Source organism: Ascidiella aspersa, chromosome 4 (assembly GCF_963924565.1).
Source record: "Ascidiella aspersa chromosome 4, kaAscAspe10.2, whole genome shotgun sequence".
Lineage (NCBI taxonomy): Eukaryota > Metazoa > Chordata > Ascidiacea > Phlebobranchia > Ascidiidae > Ascidiella > Ascidiella aspersa.
In genome coordinates this window covers 32460984-32477861 of record NC_139450.1, presented here as the reverse complement: position 1 = coordinate 32477861, position 16878 = coordinate 32460984, and the positions used below count along the sequence as shown (strand labels likewise).

Genomic DNA, 16878 nt, shown 5'->3' with positions numbered 1-16878 from the left:
GAAAACACTAATATCTAAAAAGATTAGTAGAAAAGCGTTTTGTTGCGAGCAAAGAAATATTTCTGAGCAAAGTTTGTTTAAAAATTAAAGGTTTTGATTTGCCATAAATTAGTGGTTCCCAACCTTTCTTGGCTTGCAACACCCCACAGAAATTATAAATAGTTCGCAGCATCCTTGCTCGCATTTTCGCTGACTGGTTAACTGTAACGTTACGATAAACGACATTGCAACAGCACATTAACTGTGCAACAAGGTTGAAAAGCCTCCCTAATTTTTGGAACTTTTATCGTACACAAAAAATTGTATCAAGAAGCTCACCAGAGCAAACGTTGGAATCCTAAAGAATTAAAAATATATCTCTCGGCACCCTTGAGCGTTAAAAATGGAACCCTAGAGTGCCGCGGCACCCCGGTTAAGAACCACTGCCACAAATGAAAGTTAAAAAAAACTTAAAAACCTTGCAGGTATTTGCAGCGTATCGTTGTGCAAGAGGCAAGTACCGGAAAGTGCTTCTTCTTTTTCTGTTATTCCTGGTTGGATCGAGTTTGCGATCGAATCTTTGCAGTTGCGAGTGAAAAGCTTGTTCAATCCTACAGGTCGAGGTTCAGAGTAAAGTGCGAGAATTACCTCAGAGACAGGTTCGTTGTTACGTCACAAGTGCCATAGATTTGAAAGAAAACATAATGCGGTATTTGGATTGGTTTAATGATTTAAGTTCCAGGACTCCTATAGAGTAAAATAACAAATGCGAGATAAATCTCGCTAATAACCGAATCCGCGTAATGCTCCCAGAACATATATTTGGATTTTTAGAAGGCACACAATATAGAGCAAGTTGTTTCTAGAATATACACACACAATCTACAAACAAAAATTATCCACCGTTAATTTTATGCATGGCGTTGTATTTGCTTAACGAAGCAAAAGTGTTACATAATCAACAACAAATTTACTCACCTTTGCTTTTCCAGGCATCTGCTGTACTCTTTGTTCGGTATGCGACCCTGGGACGTTTTATACCTGACAAGACTTGAGAGGATATCGTGTTGTTGTGCTCACGTGTTCGCAATCATGCTGGCAAGTCTGCTCTTCCACGTGGAAAACACCAACAGAACGGGACTCACAGCACAACTTGCATACTACTCCTTCAAATGGAGCGATGTGGCCGTTGGTAAGAGATACTGCGGTTTTCACTGTATGTGATTAAAATTGTAATGATTTAATTGTGTTTTTGCAAATTTTCTCGGTCTTAGAGCGCCGTTAAACCACGCTTCTCTTTGTAAAGCTTTTTTCAAAATCTTGGTCATTAAGTTTGAGGTAACGGCACAACTTGCATGCTACTCCTTCAAATGGAGCGATGTGGCCGTTGGTAAGAGATACTGCGGTTTTCACTCTATGTGATTAATAATGTAATGATTTAATTGTGTTTTTGCAAATTTTCTCGGCTTTAGAGCGCCGTTAGATCACGCTTCTCTTTGTAAAGCCTTTTTCAAAATCTTGGTCATTAAGTTTGAGGTAAAGGCACAACTCGCATATTACCCCTTCAAATGGAGCGACGTGGCTATAGGTAATGCCAGGGGTTCCTAAACTGAAAAACACTGGATGCGGATCTGTTATTTAGATTGATTTGTGAGCAACAATTTAAAGCCAAATAGGTCACGAAAATCGACACTATCTTTAGGAAGAAATAGATATGGCGACTTCAATATCGGTTAAAAGATCTATACGGTAATAAAATCTTGGCCATTACATTTAAGGTAAATCATCGAAGCAATAATGTTGGATGAATCATTCCGATGAAACTTCTAACATTTAAATGCTGCTGTTTTTTTTAAGCCATAAATAATATTCGAGATGTTGCAGTTATCTGACCATAGTAAAAAACAAACAGTTTAATTTAAAGTTAGGAAATTGAATTGATGTGTAGAATAAATCTTTAAACTCTGCATTTTATTATTTCTGATGAAGCACAGTTGTGCGAAAAAAATGACCATTACAATACGACCTGCTTGTGATGGTTATACTTCCATGGTTGTGTTTTAGGATCAAATATATCACTGTATGTTATGTTTTAGGACTTCAAAGTGCCGCAATCTGTCTCCCGATCGTAATTTTCGTGGAAGCAATATTCCGCTTGTCACATTTCCATGGGGGCAAAGTGGACATCAGGGATTTTGACACATCATCGTATGAAGACGATGTAAGCGACTTTTGGTACGAATCCAGCGATGAAACGTCATCCAATGTGACAGAAAATGGCGGCCAAATCTCGAGTGATGATGACCATTCGTCGCAAGGCTCTGACACTGACACCACGGCTAGCGAATCTGAAGAGTTTAAAGCAACTGGGTCGGAGACGAAGTGTGAAACGGACACTAACAGTGTCGTGTTGGAATTCACGGCTGCTGAGACTGTGAACGATGTAAAAGTCTCTGAATCGACGAGTCAGTTGAATGACGAGAAAAAAGACGCTGCCTTTTTTCCATCGGCAAGGTAGTTGTGCTCGTTCTACGAGAAATAAATATGCATGTGATACCACGGCTGGAAAGCCACAGTAAGACAGCATTTTCTCCGGCTGCCATTAAACAGTTTCGGAGCCATTTAACACTTAGCCAATGGTTCCGTAGTGGTATTTTTTTAAGTGGCCTTAGATCAGGCTAAATTAAGTTACAATTGCCAAACTAAACTGTTTGGTAGTTTTCATCTTAAGCTCTTGACTTCAAAGCGCCGCAATCTGTCTCCCGATCGTAATTTTCGTGGAAGCAATATTCCGCTTGTCACATTCCCACGGGGGCAAAGTGGACATCAGGGATTTTGACACGTCATCGTATGACGACTATCTAAGCGACTTCTGGTACGATTCCAGCGATGAAACGTCATCCAATGTGACAGAGTTACAATTGCCAAACTGTACTGTTTGGTAGTTTTCATCTTAATCTCTTGAAATTCACCACAACGCCCCGCAAATACATTAAAAATGACTCTAGCCCGGCCTTCACATATCAATATCTCCGGGCCCCAGCTCCGGCTCCCCAGAACTAAGCGATAATAGTTCGATAGTATCACGTGTAAACACAGTATTTTTTGGTATTCCTTTAAAGTTTTCAATTTTTTGGATGATCGATATTTGAACATTGATATAATGGTTATGACATGGTTGGAGTTTACAAACACAATACTTTAACTTTTTTTACAAACATTGTAATTTATTTATATTATATGGATGTTTTTAATGTAAGCAGTCGATGTGTATTGTGGGCGCACATAAAACACAAACCTCCCAGCAGCAGTGACTGAAGTAGTTTGAGTTTGCATATTTATAACTCACAATTTTTAAAAGAAACGCAACAACTTCCATACCTTCTTTATTCCATACAGATCCTCTTCGTCAATGTATATTCTGCAGAAGAATAGCGGTGGTGCTATGAAGAAAGGCAATACACTTTTCCACATACTTCTTAGTCTGCTTGGATGGTGTCTTACCTCAGCACTTATCGTCACTTCTATCGTTTTTTGTATATTGCTTGGAATAAGAGAAGGGCCAGAAATGGGAACAGAATGGTTGGTTTGCTGAAATGATGTGCAATTGTACATCTCAACTCATTATAGGCAAATAAGCTTTTTTCTCAAACTCATTATACGCAAAGAATTGTCTCAACTCATAATACGCAAAAAATCATTTTTTTTAAGTTATTGATAAATTTTAGTTTATTGTATGTTGTTTAACGTAGGTGATAAATTTATAACGTCGGTTATGCTACATTATATTGGGATTTTTTAAGTGAAAAATATTAGAATGTTCAATATGGTACTGTCTCACTTTAAAAACGGAATAAGTCTTTTGTTTTTGAAAAGTTTGGTTTTAGTTTACGCTTACGTCGTTTAAGGTATAGTAGTAATTTTATAACGTCCATAACCTTTGGATTTTAGATGAAATGTGATAAACATGTTTAATATTGTTATAACGTGAACGAACCGTAGGTGATAATGAACAACTTAGCAGTGTTATTGTATATTTCATAAAACAGTTGGGTTTGTGGGGTTCTTAAGGGCATATACAAATAAATGTTTGGTAACGACGCTTCCAAAGAACTTTTTTCATTATTTCAGGTTTGTCTCTGTGATATCTGGCATCTTGGAGCAGTTATTTTTTCTGGAAACAGCGAAAGCTGTCATCCTTGCATTTGCAGCGGCTCTTTACGACGGGAAGTCACAGTTGTCAGATTGGTTGGCGCCCTGTGGATTTTATTCAGGTTACGAACATCAATCAGTGTTTTCGTCAGGTCGACTTAATTGTAGATTAGTTTTTCAGCAAAAAAAAAACAAACTAAAATTGACACCGTTTTTAAAGTAAATAGAAACAGATAAGAGTAAGACCAAGTGCATTCACAGCTTTGCAGAATGAGATGAAATTGTTTACTTGTTTGTAACATTTATACCCGAGCGCATTAGTTTCTTCACAAGATAACATCAGCTTTTTTCACAAACTAAAATCAGCTATTTTTCACAAACTAACATCAGCTATTTATTTCCACAAACTAACATCAGCTATATACATACTTCGAGTATAGATTCAATAGCAGAGTCCACTCCTGTGTATAATCACCCCATTAAGGAACAAATGAGGCAAAATAGAATGCGTAAGACAGACCAGTCTTATCTCCCACCTACTGAAGAGCTCATACATAAGGGAGAACTTGTAAGACAAAAGGAAAGAAAGGTTAAAAGAAGAATTAAGGTAGTTTTAGGACTGAAATAAGTTTATATAAATAAACAGATATTGAGAACTATGTATGGTGCGCGGAGGTGAAAAAACGGCTTAAAGTGCTATATTTCTAAAACAAACTTATCTAAGTAATTTTTGGCCGTTGTAAATTTTTACTAGCAAGTTTGTTATTTTACATTGTGTTTTTTAAAAGTGTGTTTGTTTGGTTTAAATTGGCAGAGTTAAAATGTCCAAAAATTCTGGAACCGGCCCACTGGCCGTAGGTTGCCAACCCCTAAATAAAAAGTTAAGCGTTTACAGAAATATATAGGCTAGGCCTGTCTTTGCAATAAAAGGACGACAATAATTCCGAATGAGAAGCTGTTTTGGGTGAAATATTTAGTTAGGACAACACGGAAGTGCGTGAACAACACGAGAACAAAATTCATTTTTTTGTGATTTCAGAAACTGTCAGTTCACATAATCTACCTTATCCTACTGCTTGTGGCATCTTTTGGTCAACGGGGCACAAGATTGTATCACTTTGGTCACACTCTGGACATTATGTTTAGAGATGGCTTGAATCAGGTAAGCATAAGGACTTTCGGCGGCAGGCATTGGCATCTTTGGCAACTTTTTCCATTAAGGTTGCACTGTTAAAATAATAATTATGTATGAACATAGACTTGGTATATTTTTTAACAACAGAATCTTGTCCTTGAACATAACACATAATACTAACAAAAAGATAAAAGTTTGAAAATTGTATAAACTTATTGTCGTACGAACATACAAAAAAACTTTCGCACATCGGTGTTTACAAACTTTTGCACATCGGTGGTTCATTAGGTCAATGTAGGAATAAAATACGAACGTATAGAAAGCACGAGAGCAAAGTAGTAGTAATACACAAAAGTAGAAATCAATTTGAACGTTTCGAATAACTCTTCACTCATTTTTCAACAACAATAAGCCACCTATACAGAACAACTTTTCACAGAGATAGTAAGATTCGTTCATAGCATGGACTGGACTTTTGTCTTTATGTTGTGATTCAAGGTAGCAATACAGCGCCCCTTAATGGTTGGAGACTGTAGTGAGAGAATAAAGTCCATACAAAAGTAGCTAGCATTTAGGAAGTTTCAAATAAATCTTAAGATAGTGGCTGGAGGTTGTAGTAAGACGTAGAATGAATATCAAAGCCCATACAAAAGTAGGTATCATTGGAAACGTTTCAACAACTCTTTATTCATTTTTCAACATACAATATAAGCCACTGACTAATCTTTCTTAACACGCCACCTTTATCACCCAGAATGTTAGATTTGTACTTAGGAGCGTGGACTTTTGTCGTTATGTTTTTTTGTGTACCTCTCACTAACATGTATTTGTTCGGTCAGATTTCGTCACGCGATGACGTGTACACTTGGACGATGACGACATTAGCTGAAACAATGACGCGCGAACACAAGGAGTTCTTCACCGACGAACAAATCGTGTTTATTGGATGGCCTCGGCTGAGACAGAAAAGAGTGGTTGGAGGTAAATTAGAAAGAGCCACAATAGACCTCAAATTGGCGTATTGTTATTACTTTCAGGGCTGAATTGTCAGCAAACATCTTTCGACTTACATACTGTGTATTAACACTTTTAAAAACAGATTTGTATTTCACCTTAAAGGGAAATTTCAGAAAGGATTTACGATGCAATAACTTTTTTGACCTATTGATGTTGAAAAGTAATATGTTAGCAAAACAAAGAAAGGGATTTTTTTTTTCTAAATTTACTCCAGCCATTTAAATAATGTGCTTTAGTCTAAAATAACAAACTCAAAACTTAGAATAAAATACTCGTTCAGCAAAGCGTAACAAAAAATAGTTTATCTTGCCTAACATTTATTCTATCTATGTAAATGAAGAATAGGTAGACAAATTGAAGTAGCAAACGTTTCAATTAAAGCCCTTGTCATTTTCAGCATGACCAAATTCCTATCAACATAAACTTAAAATGATTAATGTTCAGCAAAGCGTACAAATAAATAATAAGGCCCCAAACGCTATACCAACTTCTGCGTAGGATTTGTATTGACTCTAACCTCTAAAGAGTCTCCAGTCTAGCCATTTTACCACAACGGTTTTGCGGTTGGAATTTAGGTCTCCCCTGTCCACACGCGTCCACCCTCAAGCAAGTGAACATGGACTTTTGGAGAGAATGCACGATTGCGTACACAAACAACGCACAGGATATAGGCGAATACCAACCTGGCTGGTCGACCGTGGGACTGCAAAGCTCGTTTGACGACGTCGCTACAAGGTATTTTCAATGTTTTCTCGGGCGTTTCGTACATGTGAAACACACAAAAACCTTGATCTATTTTTTATTGGTGGACAAACATTTGTAAACTGCGGCATTAAAACTCTTAACCGCTTTGATTACACATAAGCATTGCTCCTAAAATGATAAGATTATTATGAGTTTCAAGCTCGAACCTCACCGCCAAGCCTGGCCTTGACTACACTACAATCCTTAGTTGGTCGACTGATTTCGATAATAACCATTCCCATAATTACAAGGCCAAAAACCAATGTCTTTTCAATCAAAATAATAACAACCTTTATGTGTAATATGGCTTACATCCTCATTGTGCAATCATCAAATTTTTGTTAACGAAAGACCAGTTGCACCAAACCTATCGTACTTATTTGTTTTATGTCGAAGTGCTTGGAACTATACAAGTGTTGCAACTGCCTGGTTCAACGAATTTATCGGTGAATACGCGACTTACAACGCAGGTGGTTACTACTTCACGCTACCCAAACAAAAAGCGGACATAACCAAGCAAACAGAAGCACTGAAGCACAACAACTGGGTGGACAAGTACACCAGGTAAGTCATGTTGCTCGTGTTATTCGTTAAACACCGGCTAACCAAAGTTCTTTCGAAGAACTGATTGCAGAAAGATCGCAGTCGTGGCCTATTTATAAATTAAGAGTAAAATGATCTTTTGGACTGAAGTCATCTTTAAATGCAATTTCTAAGTTAACTTGAGGCACAGTTCTTCTAATTTAATTAACACTACCGTTTTAGTCAATTATACAACTTATATCAAGTCCCGTTATTCGCGCCTTGTTTTCCTTTTTCGCCTCGTTCTGCCATCTTGGTTTTTCGTCTTTTGACTGACTGTATATATATTTATACCTTTCTGTAAAGTTACAAGTTTATTGCACTGAAAAAGATTACCCGTATACTCGTATAGGTAATCGAAACGTCGGCACTGAATACATATTTGTCAGAAGAACCCCTTATATAATTTATATCAGGTCAATGTTTTAATAGACTCCATGATATCAATAATGCAATTTGTTCCTAAATAGAGAAAATACCGGCGTACGAAAATTGTCCGGTAATATTGGATCGAAATGAATTTCCCGAAAAATGTTTGTGAAAACGACAAAGCTATGTCCCATTTAAATTATTTGGTTTTGATTCATTTATTTTATTTATATAATGTATTTTGTCAATTTTAGTACACTATGCACGAACCTGTATTGTAGCTCGATAATAAATTTGAAAAACAAAAAGGTCGAGTAGATCGACACCAACTTGCTTAACCCTTTAACTGCTGAATTCTTTTTCGCTAAATCTCAAGTTTTGATCGGGTGCTGCTTTATGACTTTTCCTGCAAAATTCTTAGAAGATAGCCAATAAGTTTCTCTGGCTTGTTCCTCTTGAGTTTTTCTGCAAGTTACGTGAAAAAATTTTTTTGATGACGCCATCACAAAAACGATGACGTCACTTTGAAATGTATTTTTATGAAAAAAAAACAACTTTTGAACATAAATTTTCAAAATTCTTAAGACGTTACAAAACGAGCTTGTATCATCATCAGTTAATATGAGACGTAAATTAATTATCATAGCACATTTAAAATATTGGATTTTGTTTTTTTATTTTACTTACATAGTGTATTTTGATGACATTTTTATAATGTATGTGTAGGCTTGTAATGATGGAGGCTGTTGTGTACAACGCAGTGTATCGAAACTACGCAGTGGTGAACATCGCTATTGAGGTAAACAACATTGGGAGGGTTTACAAGAGGATAAACCTATCATTGATGAGAAGTCATCACATACAGTAAGCGTAAGGAGTAAACAAAACTGTAGCAAGGCTAATAAACTACCAACAGGCTTATACAACTTGTGTTATCTCCGTTCATTGGCTTAAAACAGGGGTCGGCAACCTACGGCCCGCGGGCCGGATCCCGCCGCTTCTTTGACAAATTAGACACGAGTCTATTTCACATACTTTTTGACTATTTTAACTACGTAATTGCAAAAAATTATGTTTCTTCTACGTTTGGTTTGCGCCGTAGAAGGCTGCCAAGTGCGTCGCGCAAAAACGGAAAACAAATTAAAAAACATTGGACATATATTTTTTTACATTTTTTTTTATTTTCGGCAATGTAATAAAACTTGCGAAAAATTAAAATAAATACTGGTATAGCCCCCCCAAAAAATCGCGCTCGCTTTCCTCGCCTGGTGCGCCTTGACTTCAAACGGTTAACAAACACTAAGCTAGGATTAACTTTAAATGTTATCGCGTTTCCTAAAATTATTTCTAATACACTTTTACTGGTAGTATGGATGACGAAAATGTGAACTCGAATTTTAAACCAAACAAACCTTTTTTTCGCGCTTTGCGTCAACACTTTACTGCCTCTGTAAAAGTAATTAACACGTTTTAAGTGCAAAAAATATCCAACCCCGCCTGATTTACAGTTGTTCTAACATTTTAATAACACAATTCTTAGTTAACATTTTGTGCGGCCCACAAAGACCTTCTAAGTTTGGTTGTGGCCCGCGACTAGAAAAAGGTTGCCGACCACTGGCTTAAAAGTTAAAACTTTGTTCTTTATAAAATTATAGAATATTTTTGTGAGGAGTACTTTAGCAATAAACGGTCATCTCTCTATTTTATGCCTAAATGTGAGAAATAAACTAGTCACAAAAAACTTTTTTATCACCTCATGGGCTTGATTTTTAATAAGGCTCAAAATTTTCCTTTTTCTTGTTTAAAATTTTTGTTTGGAGCACTATAGCAAAGAAAGGCCATTCTTTCTAGTTTACCCTATTGAAATTAAACATTGATTGAAGGAATAAGACGGAACTCCGCGAGCAATAATGAAAATAATTTACATAAATTGTACGAAAGTTCTTTTAAGATAGCTTAAGTTTGAATTTTGATGTAAAAAAGCCTTGGTTAAGACGTTTCGATACGAGCTTGTACCATCTTCAGTTAAATACATTAACCTTAAAAAAATAAATCTTAGAAAAGATGATGCCGATCTACCCGACCTTTTTGACTTTTTTAAGATATTTGCCAGATGTCATGAGGATTTGAAACACTCCTGTCGGACTTATCGACCGTGAGCAAAGTATTTTTTTCGCATTTAGATCCACAGCCGACGTTATTGTGAACATATCGCTCTATCTAATCCTCGCGATGGTTTTCTACAACCTGACCGAGATATCGAACAAAATCGTTGAGGAACGACACGAGTTCTTTCACAGCGTGTGGAACATCATACACGTCACCACGTTGATGACGTCAGTAGCGGCTGTGGCGATGTATCTTACCAGGTAGCTTACAACATAGCGTTATATATTTCCACATAATCAAGTGTAGTATATGTTAATCAAAAAAAAACAGCTCCTCTGAGAATTGTAATTCTTTACGAACGTTTTGTCAACCTATGTAAGCCGCCTTCGTCAGGGTGAATGGCACTTAACGCTGCTCGTGCAATATATATTAGCGATAACGTTTAGCTTCTTCAGCAAGTGCTTGTAGCATGGCGAGATTTTCACATCTGTTTTAAGTTCACGTTGTAACCCTTCTTGTGAAAGTGTAGCTCATGGATACGCAGATTTTCAACCGGGATAGGTAAATGCTTGGATTTAAACTTAATAAGAGCCCTAAAGTGAACCATCAATAGCATATTGATTTGGCTTTCCATATTATTCATGTCTTCGTCTCCGTGTTTGTGGGCCATGCCCCCCAAAAAATATAAATGCAAATTTTCTTAGCCCATTTTAATAAAAGTGTCATAGCCCCAAGGCGCCTTTCGTTTCATCGTATCCTCGAAAATAAAGTTTGCAACTTAAACGATATGAAGGCGTTTTGCTATATGCTCGAACCTAAAACATCGTTGTAGATTTTGTATTGAAGATCAAACTAAACAAACGATGTATTGTTTATAAGGTTCCTTTTTATGACGTCACGTATAGATAGAACTTTATGACGTCACATTTTGACGAAACTTTGTGACGTCACATTTGACGAAACTTTGTGACGTAATATCTCAAACAAAATTTCTAGATCCGCGATTGTAAGGGCGCTACAATCTATTTATTATTTCCGAGGGGTGCCACAAGCCATAAAAGGTTGGAAAACCTGGTGTAACTGTAAACATACAATCAAAACTGTAAGAAAAGGTAGCTTGAATTCACCTACTCACTTTGTAACGCAGAGCATCATACACAGACCACGCCTTGCAAGCCTACTTCCAATCTCACCCACACCGAACATTTGAACTCTTCCACGCGGCTGCGAAGTTCGATTACATCACAAGATGTCTCCTCTCCGGCTGCGTGTTCTTCACAATGCTCTACACAGTTAAGGTCAATTTATTTCAAGTTGCTTATACAGGGATTGTTAACAAAATAAACAAACAAAAATTGTCGTAACGTGCTCTACAACGTAAAGGTGAATTTAAATTTGTAGCTTTTACAAACATAGTTGTTTTCACTAGGCTCCACACCAAGTAATATCGGTTTTTACACAATTTAAAATTTCGCTTACAATTTAAAATGGTTTACCTCACTTACTAACAAAAATTAACCGACTCTTCAGGGCCAATTATTGGCAAAATGAACTTAGCTCTTACATAAGATTCTAAACTCTAGGTCACACGCAACTTTCAACTTCAATTCTATTTTTTAGATCCTCGAAGGCCACACGCAGTTCGTGCTGATGCACCACACCTTGCGACGAACTGCACTGGAAGTGTTCGGCCACTCGGCATACATGCTCTTTCTCTACTGCGCCTTTTGCCACGTCGGTAAGCTTTAACATTACTGCTTATAGTCTGATACTTTGTATTTAACTCCAATACCTTTAAGTCAGTGTTTCTCAACCTTTTTTCTCGGCGACCCAAATATTAAGCGTAAGTATAACAGTGAATCTTTGGCGACCCAATTATTTTAACTGAACTTTTCTAACCAGCGAAATCATAAGAAAAATAGCAAATATTAGGTTAAAAAAAAATAATAAAAAGCGTCTTTCGTTTCATCGCATCCTCGAAAATAAATTTTGTAACTAAAACTATATGACGTCACGTTTAGATAGAACTTTATGACGTCACATTTTTTTAAAATAATCAGCGAAATGTCTTCGTATCGCTTCCGCAATTTCTTCACGTCTTAGAGAAATCTACTGATCTTATTAAATCTTATTGAATCTAACATCATAAAACTACTCTTATTTAATTTAAACCGTATAAAACTACAGCAGTTGGTGATCCAACCAAACTAAACGGCGACCATGTTTTTGGTCGCGTTCGGTGGTTTAACAAACGCTGCTATAAACGATATTTAAGGGAACACGCAGGGTTACCTATCCGATGCCCAATAACGCAATTATTATCGCCAATGAGCAAAATCGATAGAAATTGTACTGCATATATAATTACTCTATACATCTAAGTGTTTTTAAGTGGAGTAAAAAAATAATTTGTCAGTTTTGAGGAGTCAAAATAGCATTGTGAACTAACACTTAAATACCTAGTATGTTAATCTGCGTGTTGCCTGGAATACCTATTTTTATCAAACAGGAATATTTAATTGTTGTTCACTATTTCAGGAGTCATTCTGTTCTCAGACACTGTGGATTTCAGCACGAACGTTCGGACGATGCAGTCTGTAAGTAACACAATTACGAACCAATCGCATTCCACCCAACAGTAAGAGCCCTAAGGCAACCATTAACAGCATACTAAAATATCGAATTGACTGCATGTTGTGTATGTCTTTATTTTCCCCAACTTTAAAATCACCAAAGTTGGGCTAATTGACCTAACGCGGTGCTGCATTAATTTGAGCCATTAAAAAAATCCTATTGTATTGTCATCGTATGGATTTATCTTCATGTTGCTACATTTTAAAGCACCAACATTGATCTAGTGTCCAACCTGTGTAGTTTTGATCTATCGTTTCCATTTGGCCGAATAGGCTACGGCCTTTTAGTTGACCCTTGGGAGAATTTGGCAATTCATGAGAAACACTAACCAAATTAACTCAATTGAGTCGCAAGTTTTACAGTTCCCATGTGATTCTACCTAAGGTAGAGTATCAATAGAATAATAGTACTATATAGTACCGTCAATGTGTAAAAATTCCCTGAGTGCGATTTTAGCAAACTCTAATTTAGGTTAATACATTTTAAATGGTGGTTCAAAATTGTATATCTTAATTTTGTTCTAATCAAAGGCATATTAAATCAAGTTTTGTTTACTTTCTAAATCAGTGTTTCTCAACCTTTAATGGCTTACGGCACTCCTCAGAAATAATAATAAGATTGCGGCAACCCTACTGGTATTTTTGCAAGGTGGTTTACCGTTTAATGTCACTATCAATGTAAATAGAAAAGCGCAATGAACTCCAAGCATAGGAAATTAATCAAATGACTTATTGCACTCTAATCGTACACAAAGTTGTTTCAAGTGGCTTACCGATAGAGCAACAGTAAGATTTTCAAAGATTTTTAAATAAGTCTAGGCACCACTGACTATTCAAAAAGGGTTCCGCGGTATCCCGGTCGGACAACTGATCTAAATTTTAAAAATCTAAAGCATCATATTTTACAGCATTGTTTTTATTGTACAGTAAGATATAGGCCTACACGTAAGTCTTAGACAAACTCCCCGATTTAATCGATCAATAAGGATTTCTCATGCAAAAGCCAGGCTTGAAAAACAACTAGCCTTGCTTGCATGAATATCCCTAATTAATCGACTGATTCGGTTAGTCTGTTGAAGACTTACGGTGACTATGATAATGTAAGCCGTAATTGTTGGTCAAACAACAACTTCAGAAGGGCTGGATAACAGCTGTTGTACACCTATGTGTGTGCATCTTTTATTGACGGTAGGATATATTAATTTAAATTTAACCAAAAAATGTCTTCGGCATCTATTACATCAAAATATTCCCATCAACACTTTTTTCCAGGTTTTAGGATTCTCAATGGAGGCATTTACATCTTCTGATTTACTGAATCAATATCCGAGTCAGGGTGGATTCTATTTGCTCGCTTTTTTCACGATTTTCACGAAGGTTTTTGTGAATTTCTACGCCACGATACTGGAAAACTGTTATCGTGAAAGCAAGCTCATGCTGAAAGACAGAATCACGACTGAAAACGTAATTTCGTTCGGTAGAAAACAAATTAGGTGAGAAATTTGTTAATCCCATTTTTTTTAAGAATAAAAAATACTTAAGATGTAGAATGAATTAGTATCCATACAGTAGCAGGTAGCATATTTTGAACGTTTGGAAATTTTTCATTATTTGTCAACATCTGCCTTTGATATTCATTCTACGTCAAACTATTTATGTCGTAGGCTACAGCCAGGGCTAAAAACGTTTGGTAGAAACCTATACTGTCAGAGACACATGAAAATTAAGCGGAACATTGGCATTTGTAATTTGAAACTTATGCGTATGAAAAGCATATTGTCAAACTCTACAAGCAATACGTTTACTTTTTTTTTTAAATAAACCTACACAGCCGAACTCTAGCATATACCTATTTAAGCATAGTGCTAAGGCAACTTTATATCAAAAAGTCAGAGCGGTATCATTTCTGTCAATTAGCAATAGGTTTTCAATCTCACAGTCGGGTGATTTTTAAACGTCATTCATCGATTCCAATTTGCCAACAAATAAGTGATTTCCATAAAATCGATACCTTTAGCCCAAATGGAACGGTAAAAAATGAAATAATTGCCACTTGCGCATTTACCCAACAGTGTACTATTATCTGGGAGTTGGGCGCGAGAAACACAAACCGAACATTAAAAAAAACTTAAATGTTCCTAAAGATGTTACAAAGCCGCTTTATAGTTTAGAGTATATATGTGATACCATCAAGTGGTTTGGCAACTTAAAACTTGAATTGATGTTTTCAAAGTAAAACAAAGACTCCGAAATTCATCAATAAATAAATGTATAAAACGATAAAAAGGTGACACAAAATCATTAAAAAGAACGAATAGTTTATACGCCGCTATATAACGATGTTTCAAGTTGCTTTTAATTTTTTTAACTGATAAGGAGCCACAAAGAGAACATATTTAGGGGTTCACTAATATTAAAACAGTTTTTAAACTTTCGGTTATATTTTTCAGGTCGCTGTTCACCATCAAAGACCAACGTCTCGAAAAAATGAAGACAGAGCAGCCGGAAAAATACGCCAAACTGCTAAAAACCGGGCCCTACATACGCAAATAGACAGCGTCGCTAAAACTCAGCATATTTGTGTATTTTAGGGACAATATAACCCCTTTTCGAAACGAAAGGGGTTTTAGGACGACAAAAGCGAATTAAAATCGATTCCACGTCTTTTGGTCGACATATGGCTTGTTTAATGTTACTGTATGTCCTTGCGGTAAACCTAAAGCTGTTTGAAGATTGTAAATAAGCTTTTAAGCATTATTTCAAGCCTCTGAAAACGGTGCGCTTAAAATGTTTGGTATGACACCTTAGATTTCAGTTTAGCATTTATTTTGCTGCAGTAATAATAAAACAGGACAATTTTCATCCTTTGTAGCTTGTTTGGCTGCGGTAAAAATGAGGTCATTTTTAGCTATCAATGCGTTTTGACAACTAGCAGTAGGCCCTACTTGTGAAAATCACCCATATGTAAGTTATAAAGGCTCCTGTAAAAGTACCCTAAAAAAGCGTTTAGTTAAAAAAGTGCGTTAAAAGAAAATGGTGTTTTACTCTTCTAACATCCACGACACTTAACGAATTAAACATACGAGAGGCCTGGGTCTAATTATCCAAAAATCGATGCCGAAGATATCTAGTCAATTGTAGTTAGGTTAGGCTATAAACTTGGCACTACAGCCAAGATGTGCGCCTGTTTACCAAGCACAAGATGAGCTCTACTGCAGACTTGCCTACTCCCAATGGACTGATATCTCAATGTTGAAGTGGTTTGTAAGGCGATAGCAGTGCTTTAATTTCTTTAGTTAGTTAGGTGCTAGATATTTTTTGGAGCGTCGTACAAATATTACTTTTAAAAGTAACGTGTAGGGTCAGATGTGTGTTTTTTTGAAGAAACATATATTACGCCTAAGCAGCATTATGAGTTCCTGTAACAGTGAAATGCATATTCAATAAGTAATTCATTGCGTATCAGGGTAGAAAGTAGAATTTCCTTTCCGGCCGCATAAAAATTTCCAGATGACGTCACAAAATCTAACCCGGACGTCTACAACAAGTAACCTAAGTAAACCCGAGGTTATCGTTCGATGCACCCTTTTATAGAATTACACACCGTTTTGTTTTTACAATTTGATGTAGAATGTGATTTAATCATATATAAAAGTAGGTAACATAGTAACGGTTGAACGTGCATTATAGACGTTATTATATAATGATAAATACGTTAGCATTAGCTTATAGTCAGCAGTATAGTTAATACTGTTTAAACATTATACGAACGCTTTGGAGGCAAAAATCATATTGGGTAATTTGAGGTAGGCTCTTACGGAGGGTTTTATATGCTTTATTTATAGCATTTGAAGAAAAAACATTCAGACCGGAGTTAGTCTGGTGACGGTTTTGATACGAAATCAAAGTCGTTAATCTTGTGAGATATTATAAGAAAACTAATTCCAAATAAAATAATTTTGTCGTTTAATAATGTAAAGTTTGCAAAGCTACTTGTGAAGACAAATTAAGTTTTTAAAGAAAAAATTAAAACTTTTTTAACCTATTTTGGTGCAACCTGAAAAGTGAAAAAATGGTATTACAATATGGTGCAAAAAGCAACTAGGCTGCTGCTTTTAAAAGGGCTATACAAACTGTCGTAAAACAGACTTTTATGCG

The 16878-nt window shown here is 36.2% G+C and overlaps 1 protein-coding gene across 1 annotated transcript in view; it reads left to right on the top strand.

The window, feature by feature from the left end:
* LOC146157546 (polycystin-1-like protein 2) overlaps nt 1–15273 on the top strand; it is a 31694-nt gene extending 16421 nt beyond the window's left edge. The window contains exons 20-37 of the mRNA XM_083388248.1: nt 465–638; nt 972–1171; nt 2076–2493; nt 2726–2885; nt 2988–3068; nt 3341–3561; nt 4111–4227; nt 4567–4738; nt 5171–5293; nt 6106–6247; nt 6859–7018; nt 7424–7591; nt 8705–8842; nt 10162–10347; nt 11235–11385; nt 11708–11825; nt 12626–12725; nt 15171–15273. Coding sequence (XP_083244374.1) covers nt 465–638; nt 972–1171; nt 2076–2493; nt 2726–2885; nt 2988–3068; nt 3341–3561; nt 4111–4227; nt 4567–4738; nt 5171–5293; nt 6106–6247; nt 6859–7018; nt 7424–7591; nt 8705–8842; nt 10162–10347; nt 11235–11385; nt 11708–11825; nt 12626–12725; nt 15171–15273 — 2932 coding nt within the window. The remainder of the gene's footprint in view (nt 1–464; nt 639–971; nt 1172–2075; nt 2494–2725; nt 2886–2987; nt 3069–3340; nt 3562–4110; nt 4228–4566; nt 4739–5170; nt 5294–6105; nt 6248–6858; nt 7019–7423; nt 7592–8704; nt 8843–10161; nt 10348–11234; nt 11386–11707; nt 11826–12625; nt 12726–15170) is intronic.
* Nucleotides 15274–16878: the final 1605 nt, after the last annotated feature.